At 40.8% G+C, this 17,666-nt stretch overlaps 1 protein-coding gene across 1 annotated transcript in view; it reads right to left on the bottom strand.

The window, feature by feature from the left end:
- Nucleotides 1-6,649: 6,649 nt before the first annotated feature.
- runx1t1 (RUNX1 partner transcriptional co-repressor 1) overlaps nt 6,650-17,666 on the bottom strand; it is a 60,563-nt gene continuing 49,546 nt past the window's right edge. Inside the window, exons 6-11 of the mRNA XM_061254341.1 lie at nt 15,803-16,053; nt 14,856-14,941; nt 11,933-12,134; nt 11,524-11,592; nt 9,643-9,833; nt 6,650-8,008 (exon numbers count right to left, since the gene is read on the bottom strand). Of these exons, the coding sequence (XP_061110325.1) occupies nt 7,730-8,008; nt 9,643-9,833; nt 11,524-11,592; nt 11,933-12,134; nt 14,856-14,941; nt 15,803-16,053 (1,078 nt within the window). The 3' untranslated portion in view covers nt 6,650-7,729. The remainder of the gene's footprint in view (nt 8,009-9,642; nt 9,834-11,523; nt 11,593-11,932; nt 12,135-14,855; nt 14,942-15,802; nt 16,054-17,666) is intronic.

Raw genomic sequence — 17,666 nt, 5'->3', positions numbered from 1 at the left:
GTCCACATAAGAGTGCGCTTGTACTGTAGATGCCAAATTTTACTTACTTTATTAAAGCTTCTAAATTCATGGTTGAGCTAATATCGGGGGTGGATTATGTCTTAAAAACATGAAATTCTTAAGCATATGTTATGTTAAATAAAATAAAATAAAAGAAGATGATATAATGTTTCACTGGTTTCACTGCACCGAGCAAATTAAAACTGGTGAGCGCAGTGATTCGTCCAGCCACGAACTTATGTTACGTTAAAGACATAATTTTCTGCATAAATCGGAAAAACTGAAACACTCTTCTGCTGGCCACCCGCAGCAAATCCAACAAATAAAGAAAAATAAAATAGCAAGAGTACTAAAGCATACAAAATACAGTATACATACAAACAATAAATATCAGGAAGCGTCCTTGGCCCAGAGCCAATGTGTGCTTGGATGGCCATGATGAGTTATTGAAATTCGTGTCACACATGGTGGTCACATACCAACACGCACAGGCAAAGAAAAAAAGAAAAAAGGCAGTATATTTTTATCTCAAGTGAAATTGCACAAATGGACAAATTTTACCACCCTTGATCCCGGAGCAGTGCTGGTAAACTGGAGAGAATCTGCCGGAAGCAAAATACCACCGCCGGTTCTAGACCCAGTTCGCTTCAGATTGACGGGGGGAAAATGACAGCCATTTGCCGTAAGTGCGCTCAGTGGAAATTGTGTTGCTGTTTTAGAAGTTGTAGAATAACTCTTTAGCTCAAATAATTGCCTTGTGTCGCCCTAGGGACAAGTGGATCGGCGCTATCCTTGAAAAGTCTCACACTGATAGCAGCATGGTGCAGAGGCAGCTTCCCCACACAGCTGTGCTCTCTGGAGCCGATCTTGACAGGAATGGATTCCATAACATTGATTAATTGGATGTGTAAGCGGAAGAAGCAAGTGCATTCACTGAACCACAAAGGCAGGATCATTACAGACGCTCTTGAGGTGAGCGCTAAACTCACTTCATTTCCTTAAATCTACTTGGCGGGATCGAAATTAATGGTTAACTTGTTACACAACAACTCAAGAGGTTTCCCTACTTTAAGCTGGTTTAAATATGCAGATAAAAAAACGTTACTGTGTATCTTTGCTGACAAGTGCAGACCCACAAATATTCTGTAAGAATAACACACGCTGGACTGCCTACAGCAGACCTAGGTCAAATCATTGTTTAAAATCATGTCAACTCTTTAGATGGTAATAATATTTGAAAATATGCAGGTTGCTTAAGAATTTCAGCAAAACATTTCACATTTCACTAACTAAGTACACATTCTTTGTGAACATACAGCATATGTTGTTTATTGTAAATAATGTATTCATTAAAACAATACTGGTGTATAAATGTAGAAAGAAAGTATTTAAAATAATTATTTTGCTCAGTTTTGTCCCTAAAATTGCCTGTAAGAACATAGGACTTCAAATCGAGTCTTTGAAAACACAGAATAGACATAAAAGAGAATGCTCTCTGAGCATTCATATTTTAACCAGACTGCATCATTTAAAACTCAACAGATGAAAAGCTGGAAAATCACTGAACATACTGTGGCTAAAATGATGTCCACAATCCCCACCTGTTTGTTCCTGCTTCTGGGCTGAAATAGCTGGAAAGCTGCTTGGAGCATAATTCAGAGGTGACTGGCTTAATCAAGCTCGGCTGAAACCAAACAGCATGCTGAAGCAGGTGCCTGTTTCTGCAGCATTCTCCAGCATTCTCCAGCTGAAAATATGTGGAGAATTTTATGGAGCTATTCCATAATTATTTGGAATTATTTGTATAGGACAATTCACAAAACATACTGGATGCGACTGATTATTATTTATATTATTATGTTTATAAAATATGTTTATCTCACTTCAAGTGAGACTAGGAACACCTTTTTCTTCAAATGGCAGTTTGTTGTTAACATTAACATTAACCTTACCTTTGAATTATGAATATTAATTGATGAACAATTTTGATTAACATTATACATACAGTAACATCCATATTAACAAAAACTATATAAACCTATTCTAGACAGTCATGTACAACCTTTTAGATATCAACTCAGCCTATTCCCTAAATAAATCATATATGTACGTATGTACTGTAAATATATTCAAGATGTTGTCTTGAACCGTTGTGGTTAAAAATCTGTTTTATAACTTTTATATTTTGTGCCTCTATATTTTTTAAATTTTATGTCACATACAGATAAGAAAAAAACTAACAAAATAATTTAACCATGAACATACCAGAATAGAATAAATACAGAATTTTACAGGTATAGATCAATTATCAATCAGTTGGTAGGTCCCCTTAAGATCCATGTGACTAAACCTACTTGTGAGTTTTTAGGTTTTTGCTGCTGATTGCAATTCTTCTTGTAATCTTGCATTCATAGCAAAAATGAAATGGCCTGCAAGACACAACAGACAGCACATTCTATAGTTCATTATCTAGCCTTCAGCGTCTAAAAATACAACCTTCTGGATGCCATTGTATCAGGTGCTCACATGACTTCACAGACCAGCAACTGATCAAAAACATAGTGTGACCCCAAACCACTTTTCTTCCACCCTGATACAGCGGTATGACTCATTTTCTCTTCAAAGGACTGAGCTGCACATACTCTATGTAGGGCAGTGAATGAGGAAGATTTGAAATGAAAATAATCAACACATAATAATCATAAAAGGGAGACTTCTTATTTTGACGGACCTGAGTCTGAGTCTAATTTGTGACCTCTGGTTCTGAAGTTCTGAATGTTTTATACCCATTCTGACCCAACGATTACGTACATCAGCATCGAGGCTGGATAGGCAAATTCAATGTTGTTTTCTGTTGTTTCCTTACATTTGGAAAATGAATGAAGAGAAATAATTTACCAGAAAACCTACCAACCACCTCACCCCCTCCATTCATAAACACACACACAGGCACACAAGCACACATGTACAACACACACTCACACAAACACCACCATTGGGATCTAATATCCGATTATTGTTGATGGAATGATTGACTGCTATCTTTGGCCTTCAAGTTTGAATGGGACTGAAGCATGATGAGCATAGTATTTTGCGCTTTGCATGATCATCCTATGTGCATGATCCTATATCCCTATGAAGCAGTTTAATGCTTAACACATACTGACACGTTCACTTTGAGATAGATGTCATAGTTCAGAACAATGGATTCCTCCCCCAAGAAAATCATAAAAAAGTTTTTTTTTTTTTGTAAAAGCTGACGCCCTGATACTCTAGCTGTTTTACACACTTTTCTCAAAATGTGAACATACAGTTTTGACTGACTGAAGGGTAAAATGTGAAATATTCTGACATATTCTGTAAAGGGCAGTTAGCGTGCAAACATAAAAATACTGTTGAGAGTTCCATGTACATGTTTTTCTGATGGTAAATCTGGTAAACTTTCAAATAAATGTGCGTAGCCAGAGGTGTAGCTATCTGGACTTTACTGTATGGAACCCGTGGCACAAAATGTAATCCAAGGCAGTTTCAAACTCTGCTGAGACTTTATACTGCAATAATAATGTGAGCTTGTAAAAGCAGAAAAGCACTGATATAGTCTACCATTGAGTACAGTATGTCAGCCTGAGACCCCACAGTTTTCCACAACACTTGGGAACAAACTGGGATGTGTTCCACAAAGCAGGATGACTGAGTTACCAGATAACTGCACTGGGTAAAACCCCGGACAATGCCCAAATCTGGAACATGGACTGAAGTAAAAATAGCTGGTCCAAGTTTTACTTTTATCGGTTATCTAGCTAACTCAGTAATCTGGTTTTGTAGAACAGGCCTCTGTTTTCAAATGCTGTATGCGTTTACATCAGCAGAGATGGCAGATATTATATAAAATGGCTGCCGGTTTTAATTTTACCAAGTAATTCATTAGACTTCCGTGGTTAGAACCAACGACAAACAATGAATTGGGTACAGGTTTTAAAATATTTATTACACAGTAAGGAGTACAACAATACCGGAATCATACTTCAAAAGGTTCACAGATTGACAGACCATACGTTACAGTCCAACTAAAGAAAACCAAAAATAAAAACAAAACAAAAAACAAAGAATTACAAGAAACCACAGTCCCGACATAGTAGACTTGAAAGCTCAAGAGTATGCCAACAATGCAAGATGACGGACCAACCCCAGTGTTAGTCTACCATAACTTGTGGTACATGTCTGAATTAAGTATTGCACAACAACTTCAATTGTTTATTTTTTCACAATAAAACTTTCAGAACCGCCCCTCCCCCCACCCCTGCTCCCGAAAACCATTAGTTTGCCATTCCATCATCTCCAGAATTAATTTTTTTAAATTCATTATTCATCTATTTTACAACCCGGAGATCACAGTTCCTTTCCCCCCTTGATACATCGTCAAAACAGGCATGCGTCTGTTAACCAGCCTTCATTTTTCAAAACACTTTTTTACTTGTTATTAATTTCTTTTTATAAAATTAATCCCCGTGATATGAACCTAAACAACAGGCGGCCTACTGTAGCATGTCTAATGACAGAGAAAATCGAGAGAAAAGCGTGAGAGTGAAAGAGAGAGATAGATAGAGAGAGGGGGGTAGGGAGAAAATGAGGATGCCATATTTTTCCATCAGCGATCTGTTTCGACTATATCAAATGGAGTTAACATCTTTTTAAGTCATGGCCTTTAATTTGCTATACATACAATTATACTTCAGGTGATCTGTATATATGACAAGCATAAAGGAACAAAAAAGTTTTTTTTTTTTCATTTTTTCTTACTTCTCTTCATTAGGTTCATGAGGTCTGCATTGTTACCAAGTAGTGATATGGTTTTTGCAGCTGTTTAAGCTTAGATTTGGTTTTTTCCTGTTCTCTTGTGCCCATTTGGTTTGACTAGGCCAGTATATGTTCAGCAACTGGCGCTATTAACATGCTATCAGAGGTAGAGTGAGACATTTTTGCCACTGAGGAGGTTGTAGCAAAACAGGAGTAGAGGAAAGGAGAGGAGAAGATAGAGCTTCAAGAGTTTTCAACTTTTATTTATTCACCTCTTTTTTTTTTTACCCAGGTTGCCCTGAAACGCGACAACATGACACACTAATCCTTTTATTTTTCAAATACAATACACTAGTGTTAAAACAGCTTCGCTGTTTCATGTAAAGTCACAGCTTCTGAGGAAATGTTAACTGGGTGTCAGACACCTTTTTGGATTATTTAACCCTTTAGAGTCTAGAACATAGGCTTACAGCGTGGGTACACAGGAGAGTCCCACCAATCAGACTGCCTGTAGCCACCACCAGGCCACCTCAGTGAGGTCAAATATACATCTATTAGCACCATGGTTTCTGGGAGGAAAGCGTACTGTGTGCATCTGATTAAGTGCTTGTCAATTTTCATTCCCAAATATGTATGCCATGTTTTAGGCCATATTCCCTATTTTTGTCCTAAAAATACATTGCACTTGCATTTATTGGCATTCTGAAAAAAAATGATCAGACGATGAACGCACACCTTTGAAAGTCCCAGAATTCTATTAGCCTGTTTTTGGAGTTAGATACTATAAATAACAAATGCCCAAACAATGAAACAAAACCTGCCATGAAACTTTTGGAATAAATAACTTTTAACAGAGGAATCCTCGTTTCTGCTTGTGCTACCTTGGATATTATTGCTCGTTTTATTTCAAAACACATCTGGTGGTGTGCGAGGGAAGAATCTATCTGTCTGAAATGTCCATTTCACAATTGCTTCCCCCAATCTCGTTGAGCAGTGCTGATCTCGGTTCTGGACAGGAAAGGGTTAAAGTTTTTTTTATTAAAACATTGCTGAAACTGGTTTCACCTGATGATAGCTTGGTTCAAACAAAAATAAATAATCATGCGTGTATCTCTTTTGACTTCAGAATAAAATCAGATTTTGGTCCTTCGTGTCTGTCTTTGGCTGGCTTCCGTGTTTTAATTCTTGTAATACTGTGTAACCTGGCATTCAGCAGTGTTAAAGCTGTCAGTCTACACCTCTGCATTTGGAACGTTAGTTTTAATTAGTTTTTTTTCTTTTTTTTTCTCTTTTTTTTAGAAAAACAACAATACTTAACAAACGATCAGTGATGTGCATGCACGGCCCTTTAAAAAAAGTTATGATATCTCATTTTGCTCAAAAACATCACCGACAATTGTGGGTTTTGTTACAATATTTCCATATAACAGAAAGAAAATCACACTACAGCTACAGAATAAATCAGTGTGGAATGGAACTATACCAAAAGAGTTTGCCAAAAGATGCATGCCTAGAGTCTTTGTGACAGTGCAAATACATTTGTGTACATCCCTTGTACAAAACATTTATGTTAGCATTCCATGAAGCATGCTAGTTCTCAGAAAAGATCTGAATAGACTGGAATAGCAGCTCTGAGAGTATTCTTGAGGACAACAAAAATCCTTCTTATAGAACTACTAGAGAACTATCACTAATACATACAAATATAAAAGCAGCTCAGAAAGGTTAAATCTTCTTTTTGCGCCAACAAGGAACAAAGAGACTAAAGTTGTGGGCATGGTTAAACTACTATGCATCTTCACAATTGTCCAACACATATACATTAAATCACCATTGGGAACTGCACAGGACAAGTGTTTTTTTTTTTTTTTTTTACACCATGAGAAATATTTAGAAAACAAAAAACGGAGAGAGGAAAAAGCTAGGGGCTGAGGGCACACTGGACGTCAAAGGGCTGAACAGTGTCCATGAGGTGGGCCTTAAATGGTCATGGATGTGTCGTTTGTCCCGGCCTTCTCCGAGCGGAAAATGTTAGAAGTGAAGCTTCGTCTCGCCTTGCTGAGGCTGTATGACTTCACATCCTGTTCTGGAACTGAAAGGGATGATATTTAAATATAAATAAGTATATTCTATTTTTTTCCCCAATCCAGTGCTGTGTTCCTCCAAATCCTTATCCCTCTGCCATGAAGGTTCACTTCTCCCTCAATCCACTGACCTGGACATTATTACACTTCTTTCAGAAGTTGGGGGGGGGGGGGGGGGGTTGTGTGTGTGAACATCTGGGTTTCATGGCAATCTGGTGCGCATCTGCAGGTTTCTTTGAGGGGTTTTCAGAGTTCAGTCAAGTAAGCCAAGTATGGCATCCATCTTCCCGGGATAGTCCCCTATCCAGCACTTGTGCCCTTGGGGTGGGGTGAGGTGGGGTGGTGGGGTGGTGTTTTTTTTTCTGCCCCCTACCTCCAATCGCCACATATTGTTCAAAACAGTGTCTCTTCATCACACGGAACATTATCTGTTTTTGCTTTCAACAGCAATTAGTAATCCCTTGGTTTGCTGTTTGGTAAAGCATCTTTTAATGAGGTCAACTAGTTTCAGATCCCAGCTACTGGAAAAAGGAACAGAGGGGAGGTCAAATGTACTCATCTGCAATTCTCTGCCGACTCTTCAGGCTCCGCTTTGTATTTACAGGAAGGTAAAATAGCAACGACGATGATAATAATATTAATAGCGACGACAATGACATTAATAATAAAAACAAAGAATATCTTTGTGTTCTTAATCGTGGCAAGTCAATATGACCCGTTATTGGCCTTCTGCGTATAACCGTCACTCCCAAGACCAGTCCTCTCTCTTTGTAAGCATCTTAAATTTTAAAATCTTTGAGCGGGCGTGGAAAGCGAAAGAGTTTCACGGGGATGAGCGGGAGCCGTTTTTAGCGCGGCGTGGCTTCCATGGCGGAGGGCGTGGCCGGGGTGGTGGAGCGGGGCGTGGCCACGGGCGGGGTGTCCACCGGGCTACCCGCACCGCTGCTGGGCGTGGCCGAGGAGCTGACCGCAGCCGGCGTCTCGCCTTGCTGCTGCGCCTGCAGAGTCTGTCCGCACACGTGGTGGTGCTTCTCCCAGTCCTTGTGTTGGCAGAAAGAGCCACAGTACCGCGCCGTGTTGCAGCCGCTACACGTCTCGCTCGCCTTGCGCCCGCAGTTCCAGCAGCTCTGTGTAGGGGGCAGCAGAGAGACCGAATTAATAGGTCTTCGAATGGACGCTGTCTCAAATCGACAAATGCTTAAGCTGCAGGATGTATTTTTAAAATATGACACAGCAAGAAAACTTCTTACACCAAAAATGAATGACTCAATCAGAGTTTATTTTGATGGAGCTGAAATTTCACATTTTACTTGTTTGACTTCCAAGAAGGCTAGCTGGGAATCATGCTAATTGTTAGCACTGGTGCAATCCAGTACAGCTAGCACAGTAAGGTAAGGACACCATCACAACAGTCCTATGTACCACTTTGGAGTTAAGTGAAATAATATCATATTTTCAAAAATGGGTGCACTATCCCTAACATTGTCCTGTAAGTTTTTCAATGACCACCATTTTGGTCCTGAAAAATGTGGTTGTTCTAAATAATTCCAGTTGAAAAGGAAAACAGTACAACATTGTATTTGTACAAAGTGTATTGCAGAATACTGTATTGCAGACATAAAGCAAGACATAAAGTAAATAAATATAAGTACTGTCCATGCTGTACTGTACATAACTTTTCTTCAAATATGCACCAAACATGAAATACCCTTGAATCTTTACCAGAACAGGATGCAGCATTTATAAAGAGCGACTGAAGCTATACTCCAGAAAGACAGTCAAATAAACATGGCCCATTCAATTAAACTGAGCTGTGAGAATAATTCTAATTTCTCAAGTTCCCCGCTGCGATTTAATTTCAGTATTCCAGTCCCTCTTCCACTTTGCCCATTTCCAAATTGGTACCACCTTTCCTAAGTAAAATCCAGTCTGAGGAGAAAAAAAAAACGAAATTGCATTTGGGTAGCAACGCTTCAAGTGTTGGTGCTGATCCCTTGTTGCGTGACTGCACAAAGCTCACATTAATTAGCTCCGATGCAAGGAACAAATTTAACATTAAAATACTGAGATGGGCTGTCAAAGACAGACTCTTTGTACTTCTGTGATTCAGGGACTCTTCACGAAAGATACAATGTGCAAGCTGAGAGCTGCAAGAAGAGATCTTTTTGGAGCATTTCACATCTGCACCTTCATGTGGGCAATCAGTAAATTGGCTATCTTTCTTGCCCACAGTTTTGCTTTTTTTTCAGTTTTGTGTCAAACTTTTGTCATCATTTTACGGACACAGAGGCTTAGCTTATTCCATGGCATTAACCAGCAACTCAAAGAAGGCTGTCGGTTACAAGGAAAGCATGCCTTAAGTAAAAAGAAAATCCCAGCTACTGCACTCACTGCACTTTCACTTCACTTTCCAGAGGTAAACGTCGATCATACTTAAATACTTAAAGTATACCACATTAGGGAGCAAAGTTTAGAAAAACTGATAGACTTCAGTTAAAAAACTGAGCCCACAGACATTCCAAATGCTCTCATTTGAATGACCGCGGCTCTCACTGTAGTCTTCACTGGCTGATAGCATTAGCATTTAAGAAGCACTCTCTAATGGGAAACAAACAAAAAAAAAAATGCAAAAGCTAAAATGGATTTCAGGGACTATTCATAAGAATTGAGATCACCCACTGCTGCTGTCACTGTCCTGCCCTGTGGAGGTGTTCTGTGACTGCCTGGCGAGGGGCGGCTGGCCTTGGGGAGAGAGCCTCACCTCGCTGGAGTCCTCCTGCTGATTAATGACGGACAGCGCGTCCTCGGCCGCCTGCCGCTTGGCCTCGGCCACCGTGCGCTCCATCTTGGCGCGCTCCGTGCTGATCATCTCGTGGGCCTTGCGCTCCGCCTCCGACACAGCCTTCTGCAGCTCCGACATGGCTTGCCTCTTCACCTCGTTCACAGCCTCTTCTGAAAGACACCGCACTTCCCTGAAGGGCCGGCTCGCGAAAAAAACTATCCCCAGACACTGCCGTTGCGGTGAGATTTGACACTGCTTTGAAACCTCCACGTGTACAATACATGGAACATCAAGTAACTTGCACATTGTGTCAAGCTATCGTCATTATGTCATACTTATTTCTGAAATAAAGGACACTTCAATTTCAGGATTAAATCAAAGGGTAATAAATGTGCCACTAATTAAGCACAACTCCAGCCTATTTTGCTTATGTGTTACAATAAATAAAAGAGTCCTCTATATGTTTTTAGTTTAATTACATTCAAATTTATAAAATTAATTGGGCCTAACAATAGCTAACAAACCACTGCTATTCAACTTTTTACCTTCATTTTGTAATTGTAGCATACTAACATGTTCAAATGTAATTTTTTTCCCTTATTTGTTTTTAAAAAAACATATCATTCATATCATCAGTGGATTTCAGGGAACGGCATATAGATTTTGAATGAATGTTACTCTGAATATTCAAGGTCAATTAAAATTCCATCAAAATGGCAACAGGACAATATTTCTGCACTCTGATCAAGGCTGCAGCTTGACTAATTGTATATGTAAATCAGGCAATTTATATTTAAATTATGCATTTCTATTGTGGTCCCAAAGGCACATGCAGATCAGTAAACGAGAGCTGGTAGGACATTGTGCTAGGCGCCTGAATATTTATTACCAACTGTAAACATTTTGCCTTTGCAGGGAAAAAACAATGCAAAAAGGCATAGCTCCTGAATTTTCTGCAATCCTCTCTGGGAGACATAAAAAGAAAAAAGCCTATTTGAAGCATTTCCTAAATTTACATTGAACAATGTTCTATCCTGCCTGGCACCATGCTCATAAGTTGAGTCCCCACTGGAATAGAGGAGATGGGAAGGTGTCAATATAATGCATTGTTTTTCAGAGGCCTAATAACAATTTCTTAAAAACTAGACTGGGACATATTATAGCAAAGAAACCCCTACATAACTCCGAGCAATACAAATATCAACTACTGTAAGTACCCCACCAATGCATGTAATGTGTGGTATTCTAGACTTAAGAACATATTTTTTCCTTGAATGTTTTAAACCACTGAAGCTCTGCGCACAGCCTAAACCTGATGCATTAAACTCACTGAAATAGTTTCTGAGGACATATTTATTGGTGAAGGGAAAAATACAATCCATGGCAAATCACTAAGGCACATCACTATATAACGAAAACAGTAGTGTTTCTCAAGTTAAAAAGCAATACTAGCAATGATAGCTTAACCATTGCCCTTTTGAGATTGCATACATAGGTCACTTCACCACAATATAAATCATATAATAACTTTAAGATCTGACATCATATTTGGATGCAGAGCATAGTTTGCAGTGGAATTTCATTGGTTGGCTACTGTAAATCTCAAAGTACTGCATGACTGTCCAAGTTTCCAGCCTTCTCTCTGTAGTAACACAGACACTGAGGTGACTGACTGAAGTTTAAAAGACTTTCTCATTCAGAGCCAGAAAAAGACTGAATAATTTCCCTTTGATTTTCCTTCCTTCCAAAGGCCACTTGGGATTAAACGTGCCACAAGACGTCTGAGACGGAATGACAATTTTGATTCCATTTGACATACACCCTCGCGCACAGAGGTAAATGCGTGCATGCAGTGCTCACCAGCTTTTTTCCAGATTTCTTCAGGCACATATCCTGATACGGGTCTGTGGAGCAACTCCCTGTGTATTTCTAAAAGAAGGAAGAAAAATACTACCTCATAATTTATGCTAATACGCAAGTACTATTAATTCTCATCATCACAAAATTATTTGCAGACCAAATGCAAGTTTGGCACAATGACAAGCATTGACTTACACTGGTGGTAGAGTCTTGGTGTAGAGGTAATAGTTCGCTTATGCAGGTCAATATATTAACCATTATATCTGCTCATTTGTGATAAAACTGTGATAATACGTAGCAGGCAAATTATACGAGGTCTCAATTGAGTATGATGCCACTTGGTCTTTGTGGTGCTACAAAAACCCTGGCAAAGTCAGCAATCAGCAAGTGCAGATGTTAAAGACTGTACCTGGCGTGGAGCCCTCTTGGCTGCCGGGACTCTGCTGCCTAGACTGGCTGCTGCTGCTGCTGCTGCCCTTCTTCAGGTCCTCGGCATCACTGTATCGACGGATCCAGTAGTTGAGTTCCTCTCGGTCAGCCTCCTGGCAACGCCGCAGAACGGTGAGGGAGCGCCGGGTCTTCTCCACCATGTCCATGATGCAGTTCAGCAGCTGCAGGCGGAAACAGGCTGAGTACACAGGCTAACAGGCAGGGCACACAGGCCAACTGGCAGGGTACAGAGGCTAACTGGCGGGGTACACAGGCTAACTGGCGCGGTACACAGGCTAACTGGCAGGGCACATAGGCTAACTAGCAGGATACACAGGCTAACTGGAAGTGTACACAGGCTAACTGGCAGGGTACACAGGCTAACTGGCAGGGTACATAGGCTAACAGGTGGGGTACACAGGCTAACTGACAGGGTACACATGCTAACAGGCAGGGCACAAAGACTAACTGGCGGGGTACATAGGCTAACTGGCAGGGTACACAGGCTAACAGGCAGGGTACACAGGCTAACAGGCAGGACACACAGGCTAACAGGCAGGGTACATAGGCTAACAGGTGGGGTACACAGGCTAACTGACAGGGTACACATGCTAACAGGCAGGGCACACAGGCTAACTGGCAGGGTACACAAGCTAACTGGCAGGGTACACAGGCTAACTGGCAAGACACACAGGCTAACAGCTGGGGTACACAGGCTAACTGGCAGGGTACACAAGCTAACTGGCAGGGTACACAGGCTAACTGGCAGGGCATACAGGCTAACAGGTAAACGCTTGGCTGGCTGGGCAGTGCTTTTGGCTGAAGGCTAATCAGAAGTGAATGAAAATCACATGCACAGAGTTGACCTGTTAGGTCAAAACTGTAGATCTCATTGTCACATTTTTTTATCTTAAAGAAACAAATAATCACTGAATATAGATTAAACAGTGCGAAACAGATATAGGGCAGACAAACTGGGGCACAAACAAACACAGATTCATAGACTCAACTTGACAGGACAGGATTGTAAGATATTAAGTGTTTTATTCACCTTTATCAACTACCCATAACTATTTGCAATCTGGTTTCATATACATAATACGTACATACAGAGTACATATGCATATACTGTATATGTTGATTACCATACCATATTGCATGCTCGTCATTCAGAATGTACTGATAGTCATTCAGAATTTCTGGTTCTACATAGAAAGAGTGCAATTGTCTGAAGTTCCTTGCTCTTCCATGGTTTGAATAAAGTACCGTGTAAACTATGAATCTATTTAACATGTTTTGTGTACTCCTGATGTGCACATGTCTTTGTGATACGTTGGTGGAAAGCTAACATATGTTTCAAAATCAATCTTAGACATAATCCTAGCTGAAAATGCATAACCTTTTTCTGTAGAGGGATGGGTTTGATGCAAATGTAGTTGATTTGTAAATTTTAACATTGTTTTCCAATTTAAATCCAATCCTGCCAAGCTTACACAGCATCTCCTAATATTTTGCATGCTGGGTACATCTCTAATACATCTGTAATACTTATTTTTTCCTGAGTATGTTTACATAGAAGATAAAAATCTGTTTTCAGAGATTTCCATGCATAAGCAATTTCTTTGTGTTAAAACCCTACTGTAAATCTGCTATTCTGTATGCGGCATGGAGACTGAAGAGTAAGCTCATTTTCAACACTGATTTAAAAAATCAGAAAACGTGATAAGATATGAATCTCAAAAGCCAAGTTGAAATACAAATGTCAAAACTTGGTAAAAAATGAATATACCGTGGGCTCCAGAATTATTGGCACCGTGAAAAAAAGGCTATTATTTTGTAAACAACACAGATAATAATATGTAACGTTACGTTAAACTATAACATTAATCATATAATTTAACAAACATAATGTAATAATACTACATAATGTAACAAACATCACGTAATAATACTACATACATTTCAATGATTTTATTTAGTAATCAAATGTTTTTCTGTAAGCCATAGGTATCAAAATTATTGCCACCCCTAACAATTATTGTACATAACATCAAACTTGTAATACAACTTCAATGAAGTTAATCTCAATCTAAAGGAACAGAATTTTGGGGTCACCAAGTCTCAAAAACAACCATAAAATGCCTCCATATCAACAAACTCTTGGAAGGGTTGCATGAAGAAAGCCCTTACTGAGCACAATAAACAGAACCAAGCATCTGGAGTTCACCAACGTCATTGGAATTATGACTGCAAGAGGTCAGATAAGATCAAAATGTAACCTTTTGGCTATAAACACCATCATTATTCTAGCCGACAAAAGAGGAATCTATACAAGGAGAAGCACCTCATACCTACAGTCAAATATGGATGTGGGTCATTGATGTTTTGGTGATGTTTTGCTGCCAGTGGTCCAGGGTACTAGTTAGATCAAAGGCATAATGAATTCCACAAAATTAGATTCCATCTGTTTTTTGGGGAAATAAGTTTTTTTTATTTGAAAAATGTAAGTCTTGAATCCATTGATAAAGCACACTACTTAAAAAATAAAGTTTATTTAAATAAAAGTATTGTTTCCAGTATATTTATCAAGGGTGCCATTAATTCTGGAGCCTGCTGTACATATACTGTGTGTGTGTGTGTGTGTGTGTGTATGTGTGTGTGTGTGAGTGTGTGTGTGCGAAATACTACTCTAACAGTTAATTAAAACCCTTCACACTTCAATTCTTTGCTTGCTATAGATCCCTATCAATATATATCACTAAACTTTTCCAAAAAATGTCCCCGCTTGTCCTTGACCCAGTGTACGCAAATGCACGGGGATACATTTGTATTTCTGACACACACAGTACAGAGACATACACTTGAACAGTCTTAGTAATAAAAAATGTTATTACTTTTCTTACATGGTCAAGGTGCTTCCACTCCTCTGCCCATTCCCTGTCAGTGAGCCTGTGATCGATGACTTCCTCCTGTCGAGTGCCGTGCATCCCTGTCAGAAGCAAAGGGACGAATTACAACAGAGGCCGCTTTGGGAGGTGGAGGACGGCTGGGGTGCGGGGGACCTCGCTTTCATTCATCCTGCTCATTACATTCGCAGTGAGTCACCGGCGACTTGTGCCGCCCTCATCCTTCACCCACGCCGACACCTTCCATCCCTCAACCGTGCGCTCTCGCTTTTCCCAGCATGCCTGCAGGCCAGTCACTTCTAGGGAAGGGTCGGAGGGGGAACGACAGGCCCCCTATAAACGTATATCATCGAGTAAATTCATCTTTTCCCTTGTATTTTTGGAATGGGCAATGTGCCGTTATGAGCTTCCTGAGGGTATGCTTCATGGGTCAACTCTCGTCCTGCGGGAGAGAAGATCTACTTCAGGACCTTTCTCACTTCATTAGGGCCTTCATGTCCTCAGGCTCTGCTGCCACGTTTGAGGGACTGCATTCAGAGGCAAGAAACAGGGCTCCACCACTCTAAACATATCAATGTGCTGGCTGTATGAACACTTCGCTTGGATTGGATTGTGGGGCACAGACCTGCATAGTCTAATATAAAAAAATGGACTCAAACCTGGGTCAAATACATAATTGTTTTTGATTCAAATACTTTTCTATGCTTTACTAAGCTTGTCTGGTGTACTGGAACCTATGAAATACTCTACTACAAAGTCCTCATGGTTGGCTCAATTACACCAGGCAAGATCAATTGAGCACAGAAACGTATTTGAATCCAAAACAATTATAGACAGTATATCACCCAGGTCTGGTATACCCCCAGCTAATCTAACCCACTCAGACCAGGGACGCCCTGCATGTACATGGGCTTCTAGGTTTACTGGGATCCTGAGGAGCTTACCCAGAGGCCGGGCGCGATCCCTGAGGTCACGGGGGTTGGGGTGCCTGTAGGTGTCCCTGTAGTGGTGTGCGATGGCCATGTCATCCAGGCGGTAGTGCTGAGGTGGGGGTGGTGTGGGATGAGGCAGGCCGTTGGGCTGGTAGGAGAGCCCGTTGCTGGGGCTGTAGCGCTGGCCAGGACTGATCGTGCAGGGCCTCTTGCTGGGGTGGTCTGGGTGCAAAGGCTCCCGGTCAAAGCCGTTCTCTTTGGTTCTGTCCAGAAAGGGGAGAGAAGAGCCCAGCTGTAAAATCCAGCTATGCCAGCTTGAGGATTGAGCTGGTCATAAAGCTGGTCTAGCTGGGTATGAGCTGGTCAACCAGCATGGCCAGGCTGGTCATAAAGCTGGTCGAGCTGGGTATGAGCTGGTCAACCAGCTAGTGCTGGTAGCTTGTTTCAAAACCTAGCTTAAGCTGTTTTTTCAGCAGGGGACACATTTACTATTAACATGTCCAGACATGACAACAGCCTGTTCTGTTTGAAATTCCGTATCATTCTGTATTGCCACCCCTCATTTGAAGTCTTTAATTACCCCTTTAATGAACTCGGTTGCAAACTGCATGCTCAACCATACATCTGTGTTGATATCAGCTCAACGTGCCAACCAGCACCATTAATACTTTTTCGGGGATCGAGATAAGAACTATCCCAGCTAAAAACCCAGCTCACACACTGTAGGTGATCCACCAAGTAGAAACATTCTCTCCAGAATTTTCTATCACAACAAACAAAGAAAAGAGGGCACAGTCACGACCGAATATGAACGTTAGACTCCTGAGAACAACACACCGCGGCGCTAGGCGAGCGAGCGCTACATTTTTCATTGAAATTCGCTTTCCTTCTGTCACATTTAAATGTCAGCCACGGGGTATCCCGGAAGGGGAAGGCGTGACAGATCAGTCATCCGAAGGGTCCACAGAGGAGGGAGCAGAACCTCCACCGAGCGCGGCGTCTCCACATCTTCCGCACCCTTGCCACTCACCGGGGGCATCTGCAGATCCCCGGACCCCATCCCCCGACAACATCCGCACCCCCGTTTCTCTGACGTATGGCTCCCCGCATCACGGCAGAAACAGATTGAGCATCTTAACGAGCTGTTTTATGGACTCAAAATCCTCATTCACGGCAGACCATATGCACCCACAACTCCCTTCCCCCAACACGAGCGCTTCTGTCCTCCGAGAAGATATTTTTTCCATGCAACGTTGGTCAGTTTAAAGAGGATACAGCTTTTGCCAAATATTTACCAAGCCACAGTGGCGAATATATTGAATTATTAAAATGTATTGTAAATTTACCATTGGGTAAATGTCATTGACAGTGTGAAATGCGCGCTTACTGCATATTCCGACCGCTGCCTTTGATAATGAAAGGCTGGAATGCTCTTGCATTGTATTCAATGATTAAGAGTAGTGTTTCCAATTCAAATTCCAGCATTCCAATTTTTCCTACAACAAAGCAAAGCCAAACTAAGCAGAAAAATCCAGCTTAGCAAGCCGGATTGGAGAAGGGGCTCATCTGTATACGTTACTAGCGATTTCCCTAGGCTCACTCTCCATGCCTCTCAGATCTCACAAATATGCAGGAATTACAAAAAGGCGTCACATGCAAACTTCTTACAGCAACAAAGGCCTAAGGTGACAATTGTTCGTGTACATTTTTTGAGTACATTTTCTTTTCTGCAAAAATAGACAAATAAAAAAGTACAATATGCTCTGGATTACGCATTTAGGAAATAGCAGAACCAATAATTCATCCTCGTTTTCTGCAATTCATAACAGACCCATTCATTTTTCACAAAAAAAAAAAAAGCGCTCACTTTAGTTTT

Source organism: Conger conger, chromosome 9, assembly GCF_963514075.1.
Source record: "Conger conger chromosome 9, fConCon1.1, whole genome shotgun sequence".
In the NCBI taxonomy this organism is placed as follows: domain Eukaryota; kingdom Metazoa; phylum Chordata; class Actinopteri; order Anguilliformes; family Congridae; genus Conger; species Conger conger.
This window is presented reverse-complemented; position numbering and strand designations above follow the sequence as displayed.